We start from the raw sequence: 27152 nt of genomic DNA, 5'->3' as shown, positions 1-27152 counted from the left end.
AGTATAAAAAGCATCAAAGTCAAGAATTGGTCGACATTGGTACTGTGGGTCTTTTAGGCTGGGGTCTAGTTAAATTAATAAACTAAAGCATACCTCATTTCATTCCAAAAAAAGATTACAAAAGCTTATATAATTAACATAATATCATTAACAAAATTTGCAGATAAAAAATCAAAGTGAAGGAAAAGCAAATGTTAATAAATATTCAAAAAGCTATCGGGAAGGTAGTTGGGAATCTCAGTGTCTTGGATAGGAATGCCACAGTAATAGAGTAGGAGTCCCTGGCATATGAAATAGTATTTAAAGTCAGAGACTAGCTGAGGTCATCTAGCAACATCACCTAACAGAGTGAAGGAAGTGGTCCCGGAATGAGCCCTCAGACATGACGACATTTAAAAACTGAATAGAAGGAGTTGCCAGCAAAGAAGGCAAGAACAGAGGGAAGAAAGAAAATAGAAGTGTGTTATGGAGGTTACATAAAGCTAGAAGCAGTCAGCTGGGTGGGAGGCCTCCTGAGAGGTCAGGTAAGATAAGAAGTGACCCCTGCCTTTGTGAGCACAGTGGTCACTGGGGGCTTCACAAGACAGTCCCAGTGAAGTCAGAAGCCCAAAGGGAGAGGAGGAGGCAAGAGTAGAATCAGAAACAATGAGTACAGACTAGAAAATTAAAGACTTCATCCAGGATCAGAAGAACACAGTGGCACCGCTGTTGAACTAATCATTTGGTGCTCTTTTCACTGGCAGCCTTTCCATGGGTAGCTACACTTTTCAGTAGCAATGCTGAGATGCTGAGTATGGGGGCTGAGGAGGAGCCCTACCACCCTCCTGCACTCTGCAGGCTCATCTCCACTCCTGCAAGCAGCTGTGGCAGCCTCAGACCAGCACCTGACTCAGCTTCACCACAGCCTGAGGGGACCTAGCTGCTGGGGAACTACCCCTTGCGAGCCAGTGTGAGGCTCACCCCATGCACCCCAGGGAGCTGATCAAAGCTTTTCATGGAATGTATATGGTATTGTCCCTGAGAGGACATTTGGTGAATATACTTCATCTTTCCCTGCTTTGTCTCAGTGATTCCAATAAGACTGGTGCTCTGGGCACCTAATATGGCTAACCCACTGAATCCTCACCTCAGCTCCTCATGAAGGTAGCCCAGGAAGTGTATCTAAGGGATAGAAGATATTTTTGGTGTGCGGACGAGAAGTCAAGGACTACGTCCTACTTCTTTTCATCTCTACAACCTCTGTAACCAGCCAGGCTCTAAGTCTGTAAGATCTTCCCAAGGTTTATTTAAACCTGAGTGTTACGGGCTTTAAATGCAGCTTTAATTTGGAGTCATCCATTTGGTATAAAGATGCCCATTTTTGTTCACATAAGCCATTCTAGGTCCTCTTACTGATAACAACATTTTTTCTCCTCTAAGGATTAAATGCAGGATATTCCATCAAAATTCCAAAGAGCCAGCTTACCTCAGAACTTGCTATGAGTTCCTCCAAAGATGTATAGCCAAAGTCTGGTGGTAGCTGATACTCAGGAAAAAAATGTAGAAGAATCTCCCTATAATATAAACACAGCAGAGATGGCAGTACACCAGGAAAAGAAACACAGCCCTCACCCGTCAGAAACGGTTCTGTTTCCTGTGTGTTAAACATCCTGGCAAAGGTGAACATACATACCCGCCAAATAGCGTGTTTACACCTCTGGCATCAAAGTGTTCTTCAAAAACCATAGGCCTGGGAGAGGGAGGTGGGTATGGCTATAAAACGGCAACAGGAAGATGGAATGATTCTGTATCTCGAGTGTGTCAAGGCCAATATCCTAATTGTGATGATGGTCTATAGTTTTGCAAGATGTTGTCATTGGGAGAAACTGGAAAGGCTACAAGGTATCTCTCAGTATTATTTCTTACAACTGCATGTGAATCTTTAATTATCTTAAAATAAAAACTTTTGGGAGGTATGGAGGGAAGAAACAAGTATGGACTCACAGTGCCTGTTCATAACCAAGTAGCCCAGGAAAACCTTGTACCTACTTGAGCGTTCTCAGCAGAGAACTCAGCATTGTAAGATCCTGGAGGGAAGAGGCTGACTACAGGCTTACATACTTTTCCTTAAGAAAATCAAAGAATTGAACTCTCCATAGTGATTCCTTTTATCCAGGCCTCCAGGACTACACTTAGAAATTACATGTGGACCCTAATCTTCCTAAGAGGGAAAAGTGATGGCCATTGTTCTGACAGGTGCTTCATTTTGCCAAAAGGCAGTAGGACCCCATCCTTCTAGTGTGATGGCTTTTCTAGGATTAATCACCTACATAACACATATTTCATTCCTGCAAGAATATGAAATCTAGAAATTTACAGCTACTACATCTTCGAAGTGTATGGTTAGAGTGCTTTTATGTTGACATGTTCCAAGAACTTCATGTGTATTATCCAAGGGATTCACAAAACTTTTCAACTGTAAAATAATATGGTACATAAAAGATAAAACAGCTGTTTCTTATATAATTTACATTACCAGTATTTTAAGCATATATAACTTGTGTTAATATTCATTTATAGTTTTAAGGAGACTCAATCCAAAGAGCAAAAATTCCTCAGCACTGCACAACATTAAATATCTCCCATATACACACACTCCTCCAAATTACTTTCCTGGCTAATAGGAAGATGAGTGGGCTGAGGGAAGGATGAAAAGGGACTTTCAGGTATTTGAGATGAGCAGAAATCAGATGGCATAGAAAACAAAGCTGCAACCAGAGTCTCTGGGGAAGGGGACCTGCAATGTGGCTGGTTTGGTGAGGTGGATGGGATGAGAGGCCTTTTGTACAAACCAGCCCACTGTCTCCCTAAATCTAGACTCTTTTTCTCCAACACAGGGTTGAAAATCTTTCTGAGCATTGGTGCTTTTCATGGGGGGCATAAATTAGATGTAGAGCAAATCAACAATCTTCTAAGGAGGTACTTCTAGCAAAACAAGTGTCAGGTGGTGATGGCATTTGGTGAGAAGTGGGACAGGGTGAAGTAAAAGGTCAGGAAGAGAAAAAATTCTGGATTAGTTCTTAATTTGTGGAATCTCTACATCAAAATTTACACCAAACACCATCTATAGTCAGAATAATGCCCTACCCATTTGCACCATAATTTCTATAGATAGAAAGTTAACTATTTTAAAATGAAACACACCTTTACATAAAGGTATTACTGGAATCACAATAGCTTTGGCCATGTTGTATTTTTTCAATATACTCAAGCTCATTAGTTTCACTAATATTCCCTGAACCCTTACCAAAACACAGCCTTTACCCAGGGGCACCTTCAGAGCCTGGCATTGTGCCTTATGCTAGGAACTCAACACATTGTTATTACACTGAATTCAGGCTGGTGGAGCACACAGACAAGGAAGCAAGCCATTCTGACAGTGTGATGAGTGCTGGGGTGAGAATGGGAATGCAGCACTCACTGTGCATACAGAGAGGAGAGGCCCTAAGCTATAGTAGGGGAGCCCCAAAGAAAGATAGGACTTATCTAGTTGGGGAGGAGGGGGTCCTGGGATGGGGAGAGCACATGAAGGAAGCATTCCAAGCCAACTGCACTACACATTGGAGAACTATTTTCCGATAGTATTGAGCCCCCTGGTCAGATTTAGCCACTCCTACAAAGTGCTAGAAATGTGCTAAGTGTTGCTCTATGCTTTATATAAGCAACTTGATGTGATCTTTATGGAAGCTCTTTGATTCAGGTGTTATTCTTATTTTGGAGCTCTCCTGGTTTCCTGGTTATTAAAGACCCCCCACTCCCACCATCAGACCCAAGCAGGTTCCCTACTCTCCTTCTTTGTCTCTTTCCCTCCAGGATCCCTGGTATTCAGCCTTTTACTCTAGCCTATGTAGAGCTGCTGCTAAATAGCTTTTCCCTTGGAAATTCTGTCCTGCAAGACTGACTGGAGAAGAAGACAAATTATCCAGCTCCTACAGTCTCCAAGCACAAATACACAGAAATTTTCTTTTTCTTTTTCCTAAAACATTAATTCAGGAAAACTACTAGATACCATTTAAAAAACTGTAAGATATCAAAAACCACAAATGCAGAGGCTGAATGAAAATGTTTAAGAGCACTTTAGAAAATTCATCCATTTATTGCCTCAAGTCCCTTTCTTTAATAATATTCTTCAATGATACTTTCTTTTGTTCCTGACAGCATATTTTAATCAAACCTCTCTCCACCCTCAAACTTCAGATTTCCTTTAAAGCAAACTTGGTGATTCTATAATTCTTGAAAGGTCCTTCAAGGAGGTGTGTCAGGAGGTGCTCAAAGCAAACCTATAGGAATAAACGAGTGCCCACTGAATCAAGTGGATGCTGTGCATACTGGGGGATTCATGAACTAAGTGCTGCCATTTCTATGGGACTTTTGTCCCACCAGGAACAACCCTTTTTCTTTTGGAGCATGTACTCAGAATTCTACCCTGAGACTTGATAATAAAATCAGGAATTTGTCTTTGACACTGTCTGTCTTCTCAATAATTTGAGAAATAAATATCCTAAAGATACTCCAGAGTTATGACTTGCATCCAGGACCAGAGCAGGTCCTTGGCTAATGTCCCATCTCAGTTGAATTCCTACAGAACTCATATCCTTCTCTGCAACTTTGAACTGGAAATTTTTATAGAGTTAAACTATGAAACTAACGTACTAACTCAATACTGGTTCTTCTACATCATGGCCAGACTCTGAAAACGTTCAGCTAAGGGTCATTTCCTTTTCATTCCACAGCTGCATTCCTGCCTCAACAGTAATTTTTCCTTAAGAAAAATGTCTTACTTGCATTAATACAGCTCCACTCTTTCTAGACATTAGCAGGAACACACAGAGGCCCTTGGCCTTTCAGCTGTTCTTTTAAACAGCGACCTAGCTAACAAGCCTGGTCTTGGCTGCAGAGAAGAGCAAACCTCCTCCTTTAGGCAGACCAAAACTCTCTTCTTCAACACAGTCAGAGAGAAAGACGAGGGCAAAATGGAAATGGCAGGGTTCCACTTTTTAATACCGGAATCAGATTATGGTTTTTAACAGATCTCAGTTGCTAGTATGTTTATTTTTGTGACCTTTTGCTTCAGTAAGTGACAGCGAACTGTAAAATGTGACTTTCTTTTTAAAACTTATTTTTAGTATTTTTAAAATTTAAGATAACTTAAGGAATGTCTGAGTTTTTGTAGAGTTGAAATAAATGAAGCCTGCCTAATTGACCATTGAAACAACAAACTGAAACAAGGTTTATAGGGTTAGCAGTTAAAAGCAAGGACTATAAGACCAAACTGCCAGGATTTAAATTCTAGTTCTGCCACCCAAGTAATTTGTATGGGCAAATTACTTAACATCTACATACCTCAATTTTCTCTTCTGTTACATGAGGATAATAAAACAATCTGTTCATAGGGAAGCTGTAAGGTTTAAGTGAGTTTACATCTGCAAAGCCTTTAGGAAAGTGCCTGGCACATGGTAAGTACATAACAATATATTTTTGTTATTATTATTGGAAGTGACTTGAGAGGTTATACTGTTCCAATATTTAGGAGTATCTGATAAAATTTAACAGTCTAGATCTCAGTTTAGCTTATTTATTTCAAACTTAACATACTCAGTTATACCCCATTATTGAATATTTTCTTATCTAGCAATATTACTCACTACTTTTTACATTAGTCTCTTTCAATTTAATTAAAAGCATTCTTTGAATATCTACTAATATGTGAGACACAGTGTGAAAAACCCAATCTGTTCTTTCAAAGAAGTTACTGTATTTGGAGATTAAATAAACTAATACACATAAAACAAAAAATAATAAAAGACAGGAAAATGCTAAGCTGAGCAAAATCAGGTGATGAAAATGGGCAGTGAAAACTACTATGTTTTATTAGTTTATTCCATTAGCATGAACTAAACAGAGATGGCCTGAATGGTAGTGTGGAAAGGGATAAGGACAATGTCGCATCCAAAGGGAACCAAGTGGAGGGAACACTCCATACACTTAAAAGGGTGCTGACCCTTCCGTTTATCATGTGACAAGCAAGTCATATCTGGTGAATAACTGTGAATGTGAAGACCCTGGTGCTTCCACAGTGTACACAGCCGGACACAATCTTTATGCCTTGAGGGATTTAAAGTCTTGTTAACACAAGGAATAACGTGCGCCAGATATAGGATAGTGTGGTATAGAAAAGAAAACAACAAAGAAAACAAGAAATCTGTTTTCACTGGTGAAATGTGAGAAAACATACCACATGCTGCTAAAGGCAAAAGAGAAAACTGGTAAATGAGGAGCTCATTCCAGTTAGAGCTTTGTGTACTGTACAGTTCTTTTTCCACTGAATATTTTTATAAAACAATCACCACAAAAAATTCAAGCTGTTACAGAAAAGAGCTGATTCATTTGGCTTTCAGAGTGTTCAGCTGATAATAGTCTGATGATTCAAGCACTAAAGATTCTACCTACTCATTAGGGAGACAGTTTCTGGGAAATTTTAATTTTCTATTGACAATTAAAGAAGTCAATGTCCTTTAAAGTCTTAGTACAATCAATCAGATCATCTCCTTTTTGATCACAAGTAACATTAAAATTAGAAGTAATGATACACTTAGGTGCAGAACAAAAATTAGCTAAGCAAAAACTAAGGAAAATGGATAGATTCCAAATCAGAGAGCCTGGCCTTAAACACAGCCCTGTCCTTTGTAGCTGTGTAACTGTACTTGTGACTTTGAGTGTGGTACTTTGCTTCTCTGAGCTTTGGTATTTTTTTAAATAACACCAACCTTGTTAATTTGTGGGAATAAGGACCTAATGTACACAAAGAAATAGGGTGAATGCCTAAAATTTAATACTGGCTCAAAAATGATTGATACTATTATCAGGAAGGCCTGGTTTATTTGAAGCAATATCGTGATCATTGCGCATGTGGTCCAACCATACATTTTTAATAATATGCACATATTTATTCAGATATACACAGGTACATGAACATGTAATTGATTGCATATTACCATGTCTTAGTAACCAGCTGATATGCCTGAATCTTGGAACTTGTAAATAACAAACCAAGACTAAAATTTATGGCTACCCTACTTCAAAGCTGGGGATTTTATTACATGTTACTGCTGGACAGATACTGACAAAAGATAAGAAACTGGTTGGAAAAATCCCATTCTTTAGGGACTACACTGGAGGCCATGGCAGTATGAGACTGACATCCATCCAGAACAAGTAGCCTTTTTCAACTTCATAATATCTTTACAAGACTGAGGTCTGGCCTGCTTCTGTCCTATTCCCTGGCTGTGTGGGCTTGCCAACCCAGACACTATGGCAGATTTGGTAGTCAGAGCTGAGTGATCAGGAATGTAGCAATTGGTCAACAATGTCTCTGCTTTCCTATTAGAATTAGTGAAAGTGGGCCTTCATGCAAAGTCCAAGACAGAGCCACCTTCATATAACGGGGAGTGCTTCCTCCTTTCTCCTGGGCAGGATGGTGTTAGGAGTGTGCTCCTCAAGGAGAGCAGGTGCATCCTTCATGCCCATGTTAGCACAGCCCCACTGCCCTGGATTCTGCCACATACCTTCTAGAGAGCCCAAGACAACTACAGAACTAGTTCCTTACAGTGGTTTGAACCTACTTTCACACACGGGACCATACTCTGGGCCTGAATAGAAGCTATCATCCCCTAGATACATGCCCCACCTCTACCTTTCTTTTCCTTCTTACCTGCTTCTATTCTTTGCCAACTGTCTTCTTCAGGACGATTTTGTTGGTCATGATCAGAAAGTCAGATTTTCCTAAGGAGAAGCATTATTCCAGCTAGGGCATGTTGTGTATTCTTGTCTGAAAGCTTTTTACTTTACACAGGCCCCTTACAGTCTGTGAACCCCAAACAAACCAACTGGCTGTGCTGATTTGGTGGTATTATTGTTTCTGCCTCTCACCCACACATGGGACACCTGTTTCAGAGCACTCTGCTGTATACTAACTTCTTTGGCTTCACCATAAAGCCCCTCCTATCACGGGTCCTATTTGGAAAAACTCCGAATCCTGGAATTTACTCTCTCTTGTCTCCATCCTTTGAGGCCTGAGATCCAAATGTCTAAACTCCTTATTAACTATGCTCACAAATGTTACCATTTTCCATTGAACCAAAGAGTAAAACTCAAGTTTCCCCCGGTTAGTTTAGTATCTCAAGTTGCAAAAGTGACTTTCTAGAAGGCCATACAAATGCCATGAGGGTCTTTGTGAGGCAAAAAATAAGAAAGAGAAAGAAAGGAAGAGAATGAAAAAGAAAGAGCGTGGGACGGAGAAAGAAAAAAAGAAAGAGAAAGAGAGAAGAAAGGAATTCAGTAAGGCAAATTCAGTAAGAATTCTTCATAATATTCAAGAGAAGACAAATATCACCATATAGCCAGACCATGTAACAATGGGTAGTTAGTGGCTGTTACTCTGTTTCAAGGGACATTTAACCCGTGGTACATCTAAATCCATGTAGTTAGGGAGACAAGTCATAAAGCCATTCTGCTGAATTCCTCAGTAACATTACCACTCAACGGGAAAACATCGGACATTGTCACTGCCTGAAAGTGCAACAAAGCCTATGGACACGTTAGCATATATCTTTACCTTAAATTAGACGTCAGTTTTCTTACTGTCTCCTTGACAGATGTGCTTTGAGAAGACTTTGCCAGGGAAGAGGCAAATTCACAACCACCACTCACAGGAACTTCTGCTTTGTGTCCAGAACTTGGACTTAAATCTTCCGTGGGCACACTGCACAAAAATAAGCTGAGGTTTATCATTTCAAAGTAGGAATCTTCTTAACTACCAATAAATTCAGAAAATTAACATATGACAAATGAAATGTTAGCTAAGAACAAATGAAGCAAGGCCATAAAATGTAATGATGAAATTGCCAGTTACGTAGTAATACAAAATCAATTCTCAGTTAGAAGAATTATTATTTATTCCTGACAAATCTTGTTTCAAAGTTTTGTGTAGCCACAATTAAGAAGAATTGGTAGTAATTTATTCTTAACAAAAGCAGTCATACACTATTTATTATTTGCTGAAAGATGCTTTTAAACTAAAGTTCTATATTAGCCTGGGGGAAGGCACATACAGAAATAAAACAAAAAAGGGTCAAAGTCAGTTGAAAGAACTATTTAGCCAAGATCTGGAAGAAGAAGAGTGTTCAAGTGAGGTGTAATGATATGGGATCAAAATGAGGAAGGGCTGTTTAGAGAAAGAGAAGACAGCGCTCTTGGGGAGGACTGAGCACAAAGGAGAGAGAGAGAGAGAGAGAAAGACAAGAGGAGAGGCTGGCACTTGGGCCATGGGATGGGGGCTGGAGTTTGTTCTCTATTTATTATTATTTACTGAGCAAAGCAGGCACCCCCACTGCAGGGTTTCTTACATGGAAACAAGGGGATCTGATTCGTATTTTAAAAGGAAAACTGGCTATAGCACAGAGAATAACTGGCAATGAAGATGCATAAAGTAACATGGTATTGATGAGACCCAAAGCTTTCAGTATGGTAGGAACAAAAAAGTTTGAGAGGGCTGGAGTATATGCAATATAGGAGACAAAGCCAGGTGGGAAGTAGGGTGAGATCACCCAGGGTTCTGTCTGCCAAGTAATAAGGAGATTTTTGTAGTTTTTTTATGCTAATGTCCGTAAATTAAGACCGCAGCCCTAGTGAGTTTTAGAAGTTTACACTGTATGAGCCTTTTAAAAATTGGATAATAGTTTATGTCAAATGGAAAGTACTTCTGCTTTCACAGTTCTTTAGCATTAATTATACTAACTTCAGCTGATATTTGTTTAAGATTAAGAGCATTATAACTAATGCTTAATTGTCTGTTAAGGAATACTTGCACAATGTCTGAAGTCCATTAATTATAATCTCCTTAATGCTGAAATTTTATTAAAGATGTCTTTACATTTTTTTTTTTTACCATTTTGGGGATGCGGGAATTCACACTGGTGTTGGGGGTGGAGGGTAAATTGCACTACACCAGAGCACAGAGATTCCAGGCTGAACCTGTTTCTCCTTCTGCCAAAAAATAGTGCCTACCTCACAAAGCCATGTTAAGGATTAAACAAGAAATATAAAGAATTTAGCTCAATGCTTACTATTGGTAGGTGCTCAGTAAATAGTACTTAATTATTATTGTTATGATCATCTTTATTATCACTATCACTAGTGATATCATTTGACAAGATTCTTCCATTAAGACTGTTCTAACTGGACCATAGTTCTAACATTCATATTGTAGTTACAATTCAAAAATGATGAAAATAAAACAACCTCATAAAAGCCTAGAAGTAATATTAATTAAGTAATAGACAAAAACATACACAATGTTTTAGTTTTTGGATGGATCTTAAATTTTAACTCAAATTTTAATAAATAACTCTAGGTTAAAGTATTATCCCTAAAACTTAGTAGTAACAGCCCTGGAAAAAAACAGCATCATTTATTCAATCAACAAATATTACAGAATGCTGACTTCGAGTCAGGTGCTTTTCTGAACCCTAAGGATGCAGAAGTAAGCAAGAGAGCCCCTGCTTTCATGGAGTGGGTTAGCATCTAGTGAAAAATACAGAAAATAAGAAAGCTAGAGTGTAAACTCTGAGTAGATGTAAATGATTGTAGTAGAGGCTCTGAAAAAAATTAAAACAGGATATACAACTTGATAGTGAGCCTTGTCAGAATTGGGGTGGACTATTTTAGATGGAGTAGCCAAGGAAGACCTCTCAGAGGCTTAGAGTTATGAGGAAGGAAAGATATGGCCCCTGTTCCTAATGAAGCTTAAATGCAATGGGAAGAGAGACAGACAGTTCCACTGGACTGTGAAGCATTGCTCATCATTGTGTGTCAGAACATAGCTGGTATTTCACAAGTAATTACCGAAGCTGAATGAATTATGATGCAATATGATCACTGCACTGCAGACTCTGTGAATACCTGAATTTGCATGGGAGAGTTGGGGGACCCCAAAGGAAAGAACACTTGAACTGAAACTTGAATGAAAGGGTACAGACTGATGTGCAAGTTTCAGAGGGCATTCAAGCAAAGAACTAGTGTGGGCGGAGGTGGCAGTAGGTGACAAAAGAGAACTATTAGTAATTTAGAAACTCTGAACAGAAACATGGGGGCAAAAGAGAGAGGTGGGAGTGAAGAGGACTTTGTAACTTATTTTAAAAGTGACATGGCTAGGAAAGGCTTTTGAGTAGAAAAGTGAAGTCATGGGATTTGCATGTTAGAGTGACTATTCTGTCAGCTAGTGCAGGAAAATAAAAGCTCTCCTCTGTTTTGTCTTACACTTAATTCACTGTGCTTTTACAAAAAAATAGCACAGGATTTAGATTCAGAGACAGTGTGTCTGATTGCCTGGAAAGCAGCTTAGACAGGAAGGTAGTGAGTGGTGAGATAAGAACTGGCTTCCTTGAAAATATTCTTTCCATTCTACTGGGCATCCAAAACATTTAGCTGATTTTATTTTAAAAGTGACAAAAGTCTCAAGTCAAGAAAATTCGAGCATGCAATGATTATTATAATTACATCTATATATATGACAAGGAGATAATGGGCCACCCACAAAAAATGGGCCATGATTTCATAGTCATATATATGTGTGCATGACATTTTTAGTTCTTTGACTACATTACAGTAATATGAATTAGTTGCTTGCTGTGAGTACAAAGTTAAGTTTGTTCCATTTCATTATTCCAAAATCCTCACAAAAGAAAATGAAAAGGTTTGGGGAAAAGGTGAGACATCTACTACATTCTGATCTTTCTTGCTTTCTTTGTAAAATCTGCTTCCATTCTTAATTGCCTTTGCTTATTGCTATTATTTTCTTTCTTCTTGTATTTAAGCATTGATAATTACTTTTCAACAGTATAATTTCAGTCACATGGAATTTGTATAACTGCAGTAAACTCACCTTTCCCAGTTAAGCAATGAAGAGTTTCTCTTTATTTCTGGAGTATCACTGCACAGTTCCTGTTTTTCTTAGAAAGCACATAGACAAAATGAAGAACTGCATTTTTATGATCGCACAATAAAGTGAACTGCAAAGAGTGTTCGTACTTCATTAACTACTCGTATATAATTTGGCTTTGTATTCAAACACTCTTTTGTTAAAATTACACCAATATGTACTTAAGGCAATTTATAATAATCTTCTTATGAAGTATAGATAGTGTGTATAATAATTCAAAGGCCTCTGTAACTTGTTTTTTGTAATTTATTTTTAATGATGCTTATTATCTGCTATTGGTGTGTACAGGGTGCCTGATTGGGACTGTTCAGATTTCCTTCTCTCACCAGCCTCTGCCCAGGCAATCACCTGTCTTCCCCTTAGTGCCATACTCTGTTCACTTTGCATTCAGGTTCAAAGACATCCTGACAGTTCCCAGCAGAAATATGTCCCCACAGGAGAGTCAGACTTAAAGCAGGAAGAGACCTGGAGACGTCTAGTTGGTCTTCTCAGAGAACCTCAGAATCGTAGGTACAGAAAGGTTATAATTTGCTTAGTCCACAGAGATGAAGAAATGCTTTGATCTTACTGGATTGATTTTTTAGAGATTCTTAGGGACAGTGTAAGCAATAAGTCAGTGTGTTCTTCTTCCATCTATCTCTAGAATTCTTTGTGATAACTCTCCAAATTTATTGTTCCACCAAGTAGATAAACCCTTGCCAACAAGTGTAGGGCCGCTGTAGGCCAAATGGAACAGGACAGCAACAAGGAAAGCTTCGGATGGTGGGTAAATGGCTGAGGATCTGCCTGACTCCTTTAAGGAACTATAAAAGGGAACAGACAGTTTTTCCAAGCACACTGCAGGCACAGTTAGTTTTATTCACTGACTTGCATACAAAGTGGAATTTTTTAACCCAACAGCCAAACTAATCCATAATTATAGTCATTTAAAAATATTTCACAATTTGTTCCTTCCAAACCCAGGATAAAAGTATTTGAAATTAAATATTAATTTTTGGATCAAAATTGTATTAACAATTTTTGCATTACAATTTGGAAATCCAACAGACACTTGAAGTCATGTTAATAGTTGGAAACTCTGTAAAAAGATTGACTTTAAAATGAAGGGACCCTTACAGAAGAAATCTTGATTGTGGATTTGCAAATTATCCTAATTAAGATGAAAAAGAAAGTGTGATTTCTTAGGGACCTCACTAATAGGTTCAAATACAAAGATGTGAATGAAAGACTGATTAGGTTACCTAAGCAACAAAGTATGAAGGAAGGGAGCACTTACAACCAAAAGTGAGCATAAAATCATGGCATGGATCCAAACACAAAGGATTGGAAATGATGAAGGCAAAATTAGCTCAGTGTTGCTAAGAAGTCTAAAAAAAGCTTTAAACTTATTTCAGAATACAAAGATGACAATGATAATAATGGACTTGTGCTTAGGTCCAGTGGCATAATTATAAAGAGAGAATGGCATAATAATAATATAATACACAATAAAAGAATTAATAATAATCAATGGACACTAAGAAAATAGAATTTCCTGAGTCCAGTGGTTTCCAGTTTCTCTACGTAGGGAAACTGTCTTTTAACTTGAATATTATAAGATGGGAACTGTTTCAGAATCATGTTTAGGGGAATCATAAATGCAGAAAAAGGACTAAATTATTGAAAACAGGAGAAAGTTATTACAATTGTAAAAACGAATTCTGAAAATCAAAGACCTCATATCAATCCTTGGCAAATTTCTAAGTAGAATTCCATGCAGAGGGCAGCTTGGACCTACTGCTGGGAATTGCACACAGTGTGGATGTATTGGGGCACTAGTCTTAGGAAGGAAGGGTCTCTTTGCCCCTTTGAAACACATGAGGTTGGTGGTTCATTCTCTACCCACCCCTCCCCTACTTCTGGAACAACAAATTTTAACTTTCAAAATTCAAACTGCTGCCAAAAATCTGACCTATAGCCCACATAAGATATGTCACATAAGTCATCTTGAAAACAACTCAAACATTACAGCTAATATATGTAAACTGAATATTTTTTTTACCTTTTTTCATAAGAGAAACTTCATTTTTTTCTTGTTTCAATGAAACATCAGTGTCATCTTCATCTAAAACCTGGAAAACAAGCCCTTCATTTAAAGCTGTACAAAAAATAGGACATGTTAAATAATATGAAAATGACTAATATCAGTGCCTGTATCAGAGGAGAGTGGCCATAAAGTTGTCAGAAGTACAATTTATGCACACGTTATTAAGAAAACATACTTCTACACATGCTGTAGAAGGTTATACTGGCATACATCTAAAGGATGACTGCATTATAATTGATTGGCATATGTACTTCTATCATTTCTTTAAAAGAATATTCACATTTCTACAAATATTTGCACAGATATTTTTACATGGATGTAACAAAGACTCCAACAAATGAGCCAAGTATTTGGTTGACCAGGAACAGCCATGACACCTCTGCTGTGTTGAGACGGCTTATCCACACCTCTGGTCACTACAGAGCAGACACAGAGTATGAGCTCATCATCAGTGCAAGGAAAACCTGGGAGAGGTTGTGGCCTGGAGCCCCAGTGCATGATGGGGAAGAAGATGGGGATGGGAACAGGGGGTACACCTGGAACGGTGAGGGAAGGGACCTAATCATTTGACAGAAGCCCAGGAAAACTGCCTAAAAGGGGTTGCAGAGCCTTAATATATTGAATGCGGGAGCCAGGAGAGTTGGTGGCTCCTGAGAGTGGGGGCGCGTGTGTGTGTGTGATGCCAGGGGTAGGGGTAAGGGGAGTTGGGAGTGCTGAGAGGTGGAGTATGCCATTCTAAAAAAGGCCAGGTCTACCATTGCTTGGGAATCCTGTAAGACCCATTTACAAGGCTCACACACAACAAACTTACACTTGGGGAATGCACTTCTCTTAATCAGGAAGTGTTAGTGCATGCCCTTCAGGAGAACAGACCCAGAATGCTTCCTCTGTGTATTTTGTAAATTGGTGAGAAGGTAGGGAACAGGCAGTAAAAGGAGAACGGAGAAGGCAAAGCTCCTGTCTGCTCCTTGATCTGAAGACCCCCGAAAACGCACTGAGACACAACCATGTTCTCCACTTCTGTTACCTGGTGGAAGTTTTCTGGCACAAACCCATTGTGTATATATCCTTTGCCTGCTACAACCCTCTATCCTGCTGAATGAATGTGTTAGGGAGATTTTACCAACCCTCCTTTTCTCCTCTCCAGGAAACACAGCTGTATATTTTACACGGCATTCTGGAAACTGCTGTCAGGATGCAGGTTAAATGGGCACACGTGTAGCCTAGCAACAAAAAAACTGTGCATCGATCCATCATTGCCATTTTCTATTTTACCCAAATCAAGAGACAGAAAAGCCAGTAAGTAAGGGAAGATAAATAAAACTGATTCTAAGATACTTTCATCAATGTCAAAATATTTCTATACTTAATACTATAAATCTGTGCTCCAGGAAGTAAAGAAAATGACCTTGAAATGTCTTATTTATTTGATGTGTTATAAAATGTAAAGTTTTCTTCTGATATGCTGATATATAAGGAAAATCTACATACTTTAAGTGCCTCTAACTTTGAACTAAATTTTTTTTGACCAGTTTAGGGAAGCATAGACTATTCCCACAATAGTTAACAGCAACCACAAGATAAGGATCCAAGATAAACTATTTAACACTTTTAGTTATAACCACTTTGTTGTAATCCATGATGATCCTACTCAGGATGTGTTAATTTTCTTCGGTAGCTCCTCTTCAGGATGAAAATCAGACAAGATGGAAGTATCTGACAGTAACACAAATGACAAAACTCCCAGCAGGAAACTTCTGTTGGTGTTATTATGAACCCAGCATCATGAAATTATTTTTGCATTTTGTTGTGTAGTTGTCTGCTTTGAACTCTGCCTTGTAGGGGCTGCATCCACGAGGATCAGGTATGTCCCCTCACACCACAAATGCTGCTTATACTAAGCTTGAGCATCTCTACCGGAGAAGATATTTTCTTCCTTTCTTATTCTATATTGCATTTTCTTTATTCTTTGGCATAGCAGTATCTAAAAGATTTTGGAACAACAATTCACAGCCTATAGTGTTACCTTTTAAATAACACTGTGTAAACATCTGAGTTCATAGAATGCTACCTTCTCTTACAATGCACTTGTAGCTTTAAAGCTCTCAATTTTTTTCAAGCTGAGACATGAGGATGCAAAGATGTATTTTCAGTGACATGTGTATATTTTGATACTACTTACAAGCCTCTTTCACGTACATTACTTCATTTCATTATAGAAATGTCCTCCAGTCACTTAGTCCTAACTGTGTTTCATACTCTGCAATGTGGGGATATCTCTTTCCTAAGATTTTACCTCAGTATGAAACAGGTAACACCTCCCACACAGTAAAGGAGATCACAGTTAAGTCTTAACATGGGGTTTCAGATACTTTAGGGAAAATTACATTAACAATTGGCAGAGTGGAATTTGTCAGTTCTCCAAGGAAAGCTATGGATCAGCATAACACCACATGCTTGGTTTCGTGAAGTATCTATTTAAGAGGATAAATAAATCATGTATACGTCAGAGGAAACAGGACACACTGCACTCAGCGGTGTAACGTTTATCTAATTCACCTACCAAAGAAGCCGTACTTGGATGGTGCCACTTTATCTGGCTTCTTTCCTTCTACGTGTTTGCCTGGCCGCCTCCGCCCCAAGCATTTATTAGTATCAAGGGCCCGTAAAGGCTACCAGACCAGTGAATAATTTCCTGCCAAACTGAAGGGCCCTTTCTATTGTCACTATTCCATAGTTAGCATTCTGCTCTAGGCCCCTCCCTTTCATCCATTAATTTAGTCAATAAAATTGAGTTCCCAGTATGGGTCAGATGCTGTTATGGTGAAGAATACAAAGTTCTGCCTTTAAGGAGCTTATTTTCTGGTGAGAGAGAAAGAGATATTAAATAAATAAAAAGATAGATCTGTAATAAAATCCAAGGTAACATAAGTTCTGTGAAGAAAAATAACACAGGTAATAAGAGAGTAAGAGCAGTTCCTGCACACGTGAGCCAGGCTGCCTCCCTGGGCCTCGCTGTTCTCGCTCCACATCTCTCTCTCCGCTTTTCCACAGACGTGCCAAGTGGGCCCTCTTTCCGGGTCTTTGACTGGTTGCTTGCTGTTTGTTTGCCCCCGACTTTTGTCTAGTCCATCCTCAGACATCCCATGTTAGGCCTCCCTTGCCAGCTCTACGTGAAACGGCGCTCACCCTCAGCACACCCAACACAGGCACCGTCCCCTTCCTCTGCTGCTTCTCCCTATACTTACCTTACCTACCATACAGCATATTCTATTTGTGTGTTTACTGTCGGATCCCCCACTAGAATGGAAGCACCATGAGGTCAGGAAGCCCTGTGTATTCTTCCTCTTACTGTATCTGCTAAGTCTAGGACAGCCCACGCAGAATAAAAGATGGTAACAAAGAAAGACAGGAAAATATGGCTATGTGGCTGGGGGTGGGCTGGGGGTGGAGGGGGGCTGTAATGGAGTCCAGGCATTATGAACAGCAAAGCAAAAGGCAGGGAAGCAAACATAAGCTTAGGCTGTTGGAGGCCCAGGAAGGTCAGGGTGGCTATAGTGGACTGAAAAAGAGATGAGCAGTAGGGGTGAGGTGCCCAAGAAAGTCAGGCCAGGTCATCTAGGGCCTTGGAGGGTGCAGCAAGAACTGAACTGTGTTCTAAGGGTGAGTAGAAGACATTACAGGGTTCTGGCATGATCTGACTTATATTTCAAATGAAACGCTTATATTTTTAGACTGCGGAGTACAAGAGAAACATTGAAATCATTTACAGGGTTCTTGCTGTAGCCCAGGTAAGAGATGCTGGTGAATCAGCCAGGGTGGCAGCTATGGAGGCCGCAGAACAGGGTGTATGTTTAAAAGCTGATTCGGCAAGACTGTCTGATGGATTGAGTGTGAAAGGAGGAGAGAAATTCAGGATGACTCCCAAGTTTTGGCCTGACTAACCGTGAATGCTAGTGCCGTTTATTGAGATGAGAAAGCTTGAAGAAGTCTCTTGGAATTCTTTCTTCCCTTGATTTCTATGACCTTCTTTGTCCCTAGTCTCCTTGGGTAATTATTATTTTTCCTTGTATACTCAAAACCTCAATGAATCTATTAAAATTTCAAGTTAAGTACACAAACAATGGCATCGTCAACCCTAACTTTCCATCTTTGCTCCAGTTATTTCCAACTGGCTTCAGGACATTCATATATTTTGCTGAAAATGCAAATCCTCAACCCCATCTTTGCCCACTTAGATTCCATTGGTCCACTCTCCTTTTACTATTTACAGTAACATTTTGTTTTAAGTTGCCATCTCAAAACTGCTTCCATTATTTAGTCTTTCATACTCTTTTACCACATTGGGCTATTTTTCCTTCAAAACGTTTCAATTTTACTTGTCTCCCTATACTATAACCTTCAGGCAGCAGCATCCTACTTGATTTTTTGGTCTTCCATTTCTCTTTCCAGTACAGAACATTATCATAACTCAAATAATTTTTTAAACAAAATATCCATGATTAAATGTTCTTTTAAAAACCTTCCCACAGGATCTATTTACTACTTTAAGCACACACCCTTTATTTGTCTTCTATCATTCTCAGAGTGATTCTAAGTTATGTGGACATAATTTCAGTATTTCTTAATAAACATCTTCTGTTACAATAAGGTTCTCTTGATATTTCCCTGTAAGCATTATGTATACTTCTGCCTCCACACCTTTGCCCATGCATTTTCTCTGCCTGAATGCCTTTCTCTTTCCATCTTACAAGCCTTTCCCACTTTTTAAGATATGCATAAATCTTATTCTTTCCAGATATCTTGTTTATTTACTCCACCACATATTGATATCTTCCTTTCTCTGAAAAACTGTTCATAGTAAATTACAAGCAGTCTTCATTATTATTAATAGCCAAGCATCTTATCTATGTGACTGCATCTGTAGCGACCTTGGTTCTTGCCATGACACTTCAAAGCAGAATTTAATTCTTGGGCCCATCTCCTGAAAACAAATCCAATTCTATAAATCATTAATTAATATGCAGATTTTACTGATGATTGTATTGAGAAATAGAGGAAAAGGTTACATTTGGCAAAAATCTATTTAAAATTACCATTAAACACCTCTATTTCAACTTCTTCAAGTGCTACCTGCCTTATGTCTCTCCACACATTCCTCCCCGGCCTCGCCAATTAAACAGCACCAGGTTTTTCTGCTTCTGGGATTACCCTTCTCCTTCCCCCTTTCCTGCCCCCACCCCCTCACACATGCAGGATCACCCTCGACAAAGCAATTTCACTCTTTCAATTTTCATTCTTCACACCCATATCCTGGCCCATCCAATAAAGGTGGAATATGCCCTCTTTAAAATTACAGAAGGTAGTTTTAAGAAATATTTTTTATAACACAAGGAATTACTTTCACTCTGCCAAAAATTATCCCATCATTATAACAACCCTGAGAGTAGCTAATATTATTGTTCCCATTTTATAGATAAGAAAACAGAAGACTGTAAGTTACAACTGTCAACCAGCATGCAGGTCTGAATTGGAACCTCTGCTGGTCTGTCAAGGCTGCAGAACCTGTCAACTTTCCATAAAACAGTGCTAACCTGTGGTTCTGTAAAATTGTCTTTCAATTTTCTTGCTCCTTTAGGGCAAGGATTATATATGTTATTTGGTGGTGTCCTCAAAATTTCTAACATAGTATTGTTCAATAAATTTGTCTTAATTGGTACATGGTTGCTGGTAGTTCACACACTGGCACTTGAATATTTAGATTCATTGTAAGTTTCCCGCAAATTTTCCTTAAGTCAGGGGCTGTGATACGTATTGTTTTTGTGTCTGTCTGTAAGTCTGTTGGTGAATTGTTATGGACAGCACAGGCAACTTCTCCTCCAAAGCCCTTGGGGCAACTCTGGTTTGTATCTTAGAAAGGGGCTGACTCTGCCTGAGAAATTTCTGATAGGGTTAGTAACAACCTCAGCATCATACAGGTTCCTACAGAGCGGGTGGTAACATCATCAACCAGGGAAACTAAGAAGTGGCCTGCTTTGGGAATTAAGGCAACTTCAATCATCTGAGATTATGTTATTGCAAAACCAGTGCAGTTTCCCCTTAACAAATGTTCTGGTAGGAGTCAAAAACATGATGTGTATTTTAGGGTGAATGCAGCTGATTTAGGGACTAGCTATGCAGCTTATTAGCTTTTCCTCTTTTTTAAATCCGTTTTGGGTTACTAAGTCATCTTCTCAGTTTTGTTGTCAGATAGCACTGATGTCAAAATGGAGTATTTGCAGCTGTGGATTTAGGTGTTTTCATTTTTTTTTCTTTCTTTCTTGTTTGTTTGTTTTGGCTACCACAGAGCATAAGCCTAGACACTGGAAACTCGTCAGCTCTTCCAGATGTTCCTCAGCTTTTACAACATACCACAGAGGCCCTGCCAGTGACCTTTGGGATTCAGGGCAGGTTGATGCTGAGGTTTCCTGAGTCGATTTCCTGAGCTGGAATCAGACTCTTTGGAATACTCCAACTGCTAACCAGGTGCAATTGGTAAAGCACTTAGTTCTGAGACAGGAAGATAGTTTCATCCATTCATTCTTTTATCCATGTATCTTTCTTGAGCCCCGGAAAGTGCCACATTCTGGGCTAGCTACAGGAGAGGTTATCTTTTGTACTAAATAACAGATAATCCACTGCCAAGCTCTTAAAATACATCTGTCATTGGTGAGCTGGACATCAGGGTTTTTTTTAAATGTTTGCAAAATGAAATGATTCCATCTGCCAGTCTGCTCTTGAGGCCAGGTACAAGCCAAAAAAGACCTAAATGAACACAGAGGACAAAAGAGCTGAAGTCAATCCAGCCAAAAAAGGTGGTATGGCTTCTGGCTATTAAAAAGGGCAGGCTTGACCTAACTTAAAGTAACCACACCAATAGATACTCTCTGACTGTCTTCACAGTCTGGGTTTGCCACTGAAATTCAGAGTAATAACTTTATTACATATAACTAGTATATAATATATTACATATATTATATATAATAATAGTAAAATTATTATAAAATATGGGAAAACAACAAAAAGTAGTATTTAGGGAAAAAGTAAATGCTGCTTCATATGAGAGAAAATTTGCATAATGTTGTATGTGCTCCACCAAGATGAACAGAAGTATGCACATGTGTAACAAAAAGACTGCTTCTATCACTCTGACTTGAGTCTCAGACAATCATTCCTCCTCAAGTTCCCTAACTTGGCATTGGCATCGGTAAATTAAATCCCCCTGTGTTCCTGAGTTTTGAAGCTTTCTTCAAATAGATCATTTGCTTTCCTGAGCATCTGTTGAGAATGGCAACCTAGTTCTCTCAGTTGGCTTTCAGAACAGATCCCCCAGGACATCGAATCTATATAGTCACTTCTATCTCATCTGGTGTCAAAGCTTTGAGACTGCGTACTCTTTGATAGGGTGCTTGGCAATGGAGTCCCACTGCTTCATTTGCATTTTTATTGCTTCTATTAAGTAATGGTGCAGCTGATCAGAGTGCACCACTTTGAGGAACACTGGGGCAGTATAGAGCTCATATGCCACATTTTTGCATGAAGTAAAGCTGAACCGCCAGTTTATCACATAGCAGTGCACTGGAATTTTTAACTGAACTTAGACAAACCCTTAATTACTCACAGTACCACAGGGCAATGCTTCAATGTGCAAAACAGTAGTAACTTTCACTCAGACATGGACTCCCCCAAGAGAAACTGGAATGTCTACGAGAGGTGCTATAAAACAATTTCTACTACTTCCCATCTGGGGTTAACTGGGACAAATTTGATCTTTACACATGAGTTTGGAAATGCCTGAGACAGAAGCAGTTCAGAATATCCGTATTCATTAAAGAGAAGACAGGAAATATGATTTGAGCATGAAAGATTAGAAATAATGGAATTTTCTGGAGGCCAAAGGTCAGATGAGCCCATCTCATGGTAGGTGTTGGTAAGGTTATGACCACATCCGTATTACAGATGACTTCTGAATAACAAAGGTGTGAACTGTACAAATCCACTTAGACAAAGATTTTTTTCAATAAATATATTAGAAAATATTTTGGAGATATGCAACAATTTGAAAAAAACATTTTCTTTAGCTTACTTTATTGCACACACATTTAGCACACACAATATGTGTTAATCAACTGTTTATGTTATTGGTAAGGCTTCTGCTTAATAGTAGGCTACTTGTAGTTAGCTTTTATGGGAATCAAAAGCTAGATGTGGATTTTTTACCGCATGGGAGAATCTCTGCCTCTAACCCCCATGCTAATCAAGGGTCAACTATACTAGAGTGATAATCTTGAGCAAGGAGAAGATTCCCCTTTCCAGGAATCATCCCTGTGATGATGATCCCAATTAATAATTACTGTGTGACCCTAAGTTGACAGGAAAGAGAAGAGCCAGATGTTCAACAGAAAAGAACTGTATTGTATTGGTCATATTTAGGGTGGATAAGGGGAGAAACAGGCTAAAGGGAAGTTGACTTAATTTTGGCGAAGAGTAGATGATGGACTGATTTTTTTAATGAATGCAAGACTCTTGACTGGAGAATGCCTATCTACGGAAACCTGGAAACCTGTCTAAGAGAACATGCTGACTGTTCACCAATGCAGTATTTATTTATACCTTGAAATCCTCACCCTTGAGCAAAGTGTATTCACGTGCTCCAACCAACCTGCCTGGAATGGGCTGGCTGAATTGCTGTGGGGACAGTGTGTTAATATGGATGATAAAGAGAGGCGTCATAATGAGGAGTGGTTAAGAAAGTGGAACCTGAAGTTGAATGGCTAAGGTTCAAGGTGACTGCTTTCTGGCAGTGAGGCCCGGAGCAAGTTTATTTTCCTCATCTGTAAGAGAATTTACCCTCAGATTATTAAAAAGATTAGATGAGATGATACATGTGAGGTACCATCCCTGAATTTCATCATGACCACATAGAAGAGTAAGGCTAACTCCACTGAAACACTCATGCATGCAGACTCCCCGCAGAATTTGAGAAAAATATGGTTTTACAGGGGCAGAGATAATAAATCTGGATCACACTAATTACCCTGAAATGGTAGAGGAAATCTTGTAGCTGTGCTGACAAGACTGTGAAAAATAATGAAAGAAGTTTGCTGCAGTGCGTACTGATAGCACCATACATAACGTCTCCAAAGGTCCAACTGGGAGGCTATCTAGGGCATTTTGAAGAGGATTAAGATGTTCTTTAAATAAATTCCTCATTATTTCCATGGCAGTTTTTTAATCTCTAGAAAATGCCTGGAGTTTTTACTGAATCCCAGTTGGAGACTTCCACAGCTCCAAATGACATGCAAGGTCTAACCAAGAACACACTCACTGCATGGAGTTTGAAATGAATGGCCTGTGCTGGCTGAAAGGCCAACCATAAGTTAATATCAAAAAGGAAAATTGCTACACAAGTAACACGTGCAAACTATGTGATCAGAAATGACTAGAGACAAAGAAAATGAAGTCCAAGGCCATGTGAATGATTTGGGAGCATGTTAAATGTGATACACTGGGTAGAACAAAGAGACAAACATTTAAAAAAAACTAGAAAATAACAATTATCCCACTGGGAAAAGGAAAAAACAAAAGATGTATTTTTCAAAAAATGTAGGTCTTGGAGAAAAAGAAATTTAAAGAGCATTCAATCAGGAATTAGGGGGAATGGGAGGTGGTAGAATTTTGGAAAACACCAAACTATTATAACCCTGAGCCACAGCAGATGAGGTGATTTTGGGGAATGAATGAAAACATGGTTGAGATAATCAGCAATGGTCAGATTCAGTATTAATCTGAAAGATAATCCATATAATCATTCCACTTGAAATCACACAAGTATCAGTACCACAGCCAGAGTGAGGTGTGCTCAAAACCTGGAAGACAGTAAAAAGAAGTGCCCTAAAATGACAAACATCCTTTCAAAAGGTAGCCTGACATTAGTAACACAGCAAAATAAAAAAATGCACTGAATGGAATTGTTCTCCATACAATGTGGAAAAAGGGCTCTCATGGGTGTACAGGTAGACACAGGGTGAGGGTGCTGGGCCAGGGCCACTTTAGTGGTCAGATTCAGTATTAATCTGAAAGATAATCCATATAATCATTCCACTTGAAATCACACAACTATCAGTACCACAGCCAGAGTGAGGTGTGCTCAAAACCTGGAAGACAGTAAAAAGAAGTGCCCATCCCTGTCATCTGTTTTGGGGAGATGGACATAGCAGCTCATCTTAGGGGGAAGCCTTTTAAATATTCAGGCACAGAGCTCACCAGCTGCTGCCAGAGTGTAAGAGGGCAGCCCACATAGACTAGGGAGAGAATGCCGGGCTTCAGGCAGTGTGTGTCCCAAGGGCACTGAGGCTATGTTTACCTTTAATGCCTGTCCGGCCATTATGGTATCACACAACAATTTCATGGGTTTGGATAATGTGAAATCATCCCTGTGAGACGAACTTCCTGTGGTGTGCTGAACATATATTTCTGAGGCCATTACAACTGAGATTTGGGCTCTGGGCTTCAATAAATTCACCAAAATAATAAAAACCACCTGGCTTCAAGAGGGTGGGAGAGTGACCTGCGTGGGAGCTAATCAGTCTTCCTTAAGTGATCATCTCTAGTAGCACTGTAAGCCTTGAATGCCTTCCTTTTTACATTTGACAGGTACAGAGTCAGAATTAAAGCATGTGCCCGTCCGTATATGTACACATACAGGTCCTATTAGAAGAAAGACAGACAGGAAAGAGATAATGGGAAAGGAGCCCAGGGGTTTAAGAAGAATCACTTTATATAATTTCCAAATATAAGAAAGTACAGACAACCATTCAGAAGAAATTATTTCCTACTGGCTTTACTCAACTACAGCCCAACAGAGAAATTAATGTGCATCTTTGGATAATGCATATTTACTCAAATTAATTAGACACCATGAGTTTGAAAGGAGACTTCCTGCTAAGATCACAGGGACACAAATAACCACACCACACACATACACACAAGTAACACCAGAACTGGAGAAATATTACATAAAAAGACAACAACAATTTTAATGTAAGTGTCATACCTAATTTATGAAAAAGCACTTGCTAAAACCTGCATGCAAAGACTAGCAAAGTAACAGGGCAATGGATACATGAAAAACACACCAGGATGTTAAAGACTCTGCAAACCAAGTGGTGGCTGGCAGTGTTCACAGATAAAGCTGTATCCTATTTGGCTTCAGACATAAATAGAGGTGGCGTTATTTACAAGGCTAGTTTCAGTTTTCTCTTCTTTTCTGGCTTCTAATTAAATTTTGACCCTTTTCCTTTTAAAATTCTTTGGCATTCCCTTTCTTCACATCCTGGATTTAGTTGTTTCTTATTGCCAACATGAAGGTTTTTTCCTGCTCTCTTTCACAAATCACTCCTAGATGTTTTCAACATCCTTTCAGCTGGTTTCGTAAAACAATTACAATTATGGATGAGGTGACATGAAGCCAGGACCAATATGGACAGAGAGGGGATATGGATGAAACAAGACTGTCCATAAGCTGATCATTGTTGGAGAGCTTGGCAATGGGCACAAAGGAGTTGATTGTACTGTGTTTGAATTTTCCATAATGAAAATTTTTAAAAATAAAACCCATTATTGTTATACTATGTACTTTATGACAATGATTTTCTGCTGAAGGGCACAGAAATTAGGCTAAAGTCAGAAGTCACTTATGTTCCTTATTGGGTCATTTGTAATTGGAACCGAATCTACAATTCCAAATAGCATTTTGAGGTACCTATCCTAAAGACATGCACAATGAGGCCAGGCTCTTTCCTAATTACTCTCACTTGCATTATCATGTCAAAATATAGCAACCATCTAGGTGACTATAGTTTTTCAAGTTTAGCTCTAAGCTTCTTGGCAACCAAGGTAAAAAGAGAACTATTAGTGAGTAATAAAATCCATATTCTGACAAAAGAAAATACTGAATATTTTTTTCTTGACCTTAAGTTTTAACATCTAAGTGAGCTTTTTTATTATAGCACAAAGAACATAATAACATAATAGACAATGCCTTTAATATGACTTCATAGATGAAGGGTTCCTCACATGGCCAGTCCTTGAGTTAATTCCTCTTAAATGCCAAGGGTTTTTACACTTGGTTCAGTGAGGGCAAGCACCTCTCCTGGGATGTATGGTACAGTAGTTCAGGTATGTAGCTCTTTGATTTCAACTACCAAGTTAGAATCAGGGATACTTAATCTAGGGGAGTAAACAGAAACTATGTCCATATTTCTGGAATAGACTTTTCTCAGCAGAGCTTTTGGCATGGGCCTAACTTAAGTCAATTCAGAATTACACTTTCTGATAAGAATTCCTATTACAAATTACAGAAAGATTATACGCTCTGGATTTAGGCATGCAGATTTGCAGATGACTTTCAAGTTTCATATATATATATACATATATATATACACACACACACACATATGCACACATGTGTGTGTATATAATTTGTATATATTTACATAATATTAAAGCTTTCTCACCCCAATAACTAAAATGAAAGGCATCATGGACTAGCAATCAGGAGGCATAATTCCCAGTTATATTTTTACTAGTTTGTATAGCCTTGGACTAAATAAGTAACTAACATTTTTGAGTCTTATTTCTTCATCTAAAAACTAGGTTGTTCAATTAAATGTTTCAGTTACTTTGAAGCACTAATGTGAAATAGTTTTCGGATTCCTCTAATCTTTACATATGTGAATAAATTCCAGTTAGTTGGTAAAGTTTATCTCACCAGGATCACGTCTGGGCTGCTGTTGCTGGCTTCAGTTTCAATCAAAGCTTTACATTCGTGCACAAGGTTTTGACTCTGCTTCTTTTTCATTTCCCAAGAAGAGGCCTATAGCAAGGTATTAACAAAAAATATACAAGGATTAGTAGCAATCAATGGTACACACTGAACCACCTTCATTCCACCTCTAATAACTTCTGTACAGAAGCAGACTTCTGTAG

The 27152-nt window shown here is 38.8% G+C and overlaps 1 protein-coding gene across 1 annotated transcript in view; it reads right to left on the bottom strand.

Moving 5' to 3' along the window:
- The window catches only part of MORC1 (MORC family CW-type zinc finger 1), a 157934-nt gene that overhangs the window by 10272 nt on the left and 120510 nt on the right, over positions 1-27152 (bottom strand). Inside the window, exons 20-24 of the mRNA XM_073230415.1 lie at positions 26935-27039; positions 14079-14148; positions 11981-12047; positions 8654-8800; positions 1466-1553 (exon numbers count right to left, since the gene is read on the bottom strand). Of these exons, the coding sequence (XP_073086516.1) occupies positions 1466-1553; positions 8654-8800; positions 11981-12047; positions 14079-14148; positions 26935-27039 (477 nt within the window). The remainder of the gene's footprint in view (positions 1-1465; positions 1554-8653; positions 8801-11980; positions 12048-14078; positions 14149-26934; positions 27040-27152) is intronic.

Source organism: Manis javanica, chromosome 3 (genome assembly GCF_040802235.1).
Source record: "Manis javanica isolate MJ-LG chromosome 3, MJ_LKY, whole genome shotgun sequence".
Classification (NCBI taxonomy): Eukaryota; Metazoa; Chordata; class Mammalia; order Pholidota; family Manidae; genus Manis; species Manis javanica.
Note: the sequence above shows the minus strand (reverse complement) of the source record. Positions and strands in the feature narration are given on the sequence as shown.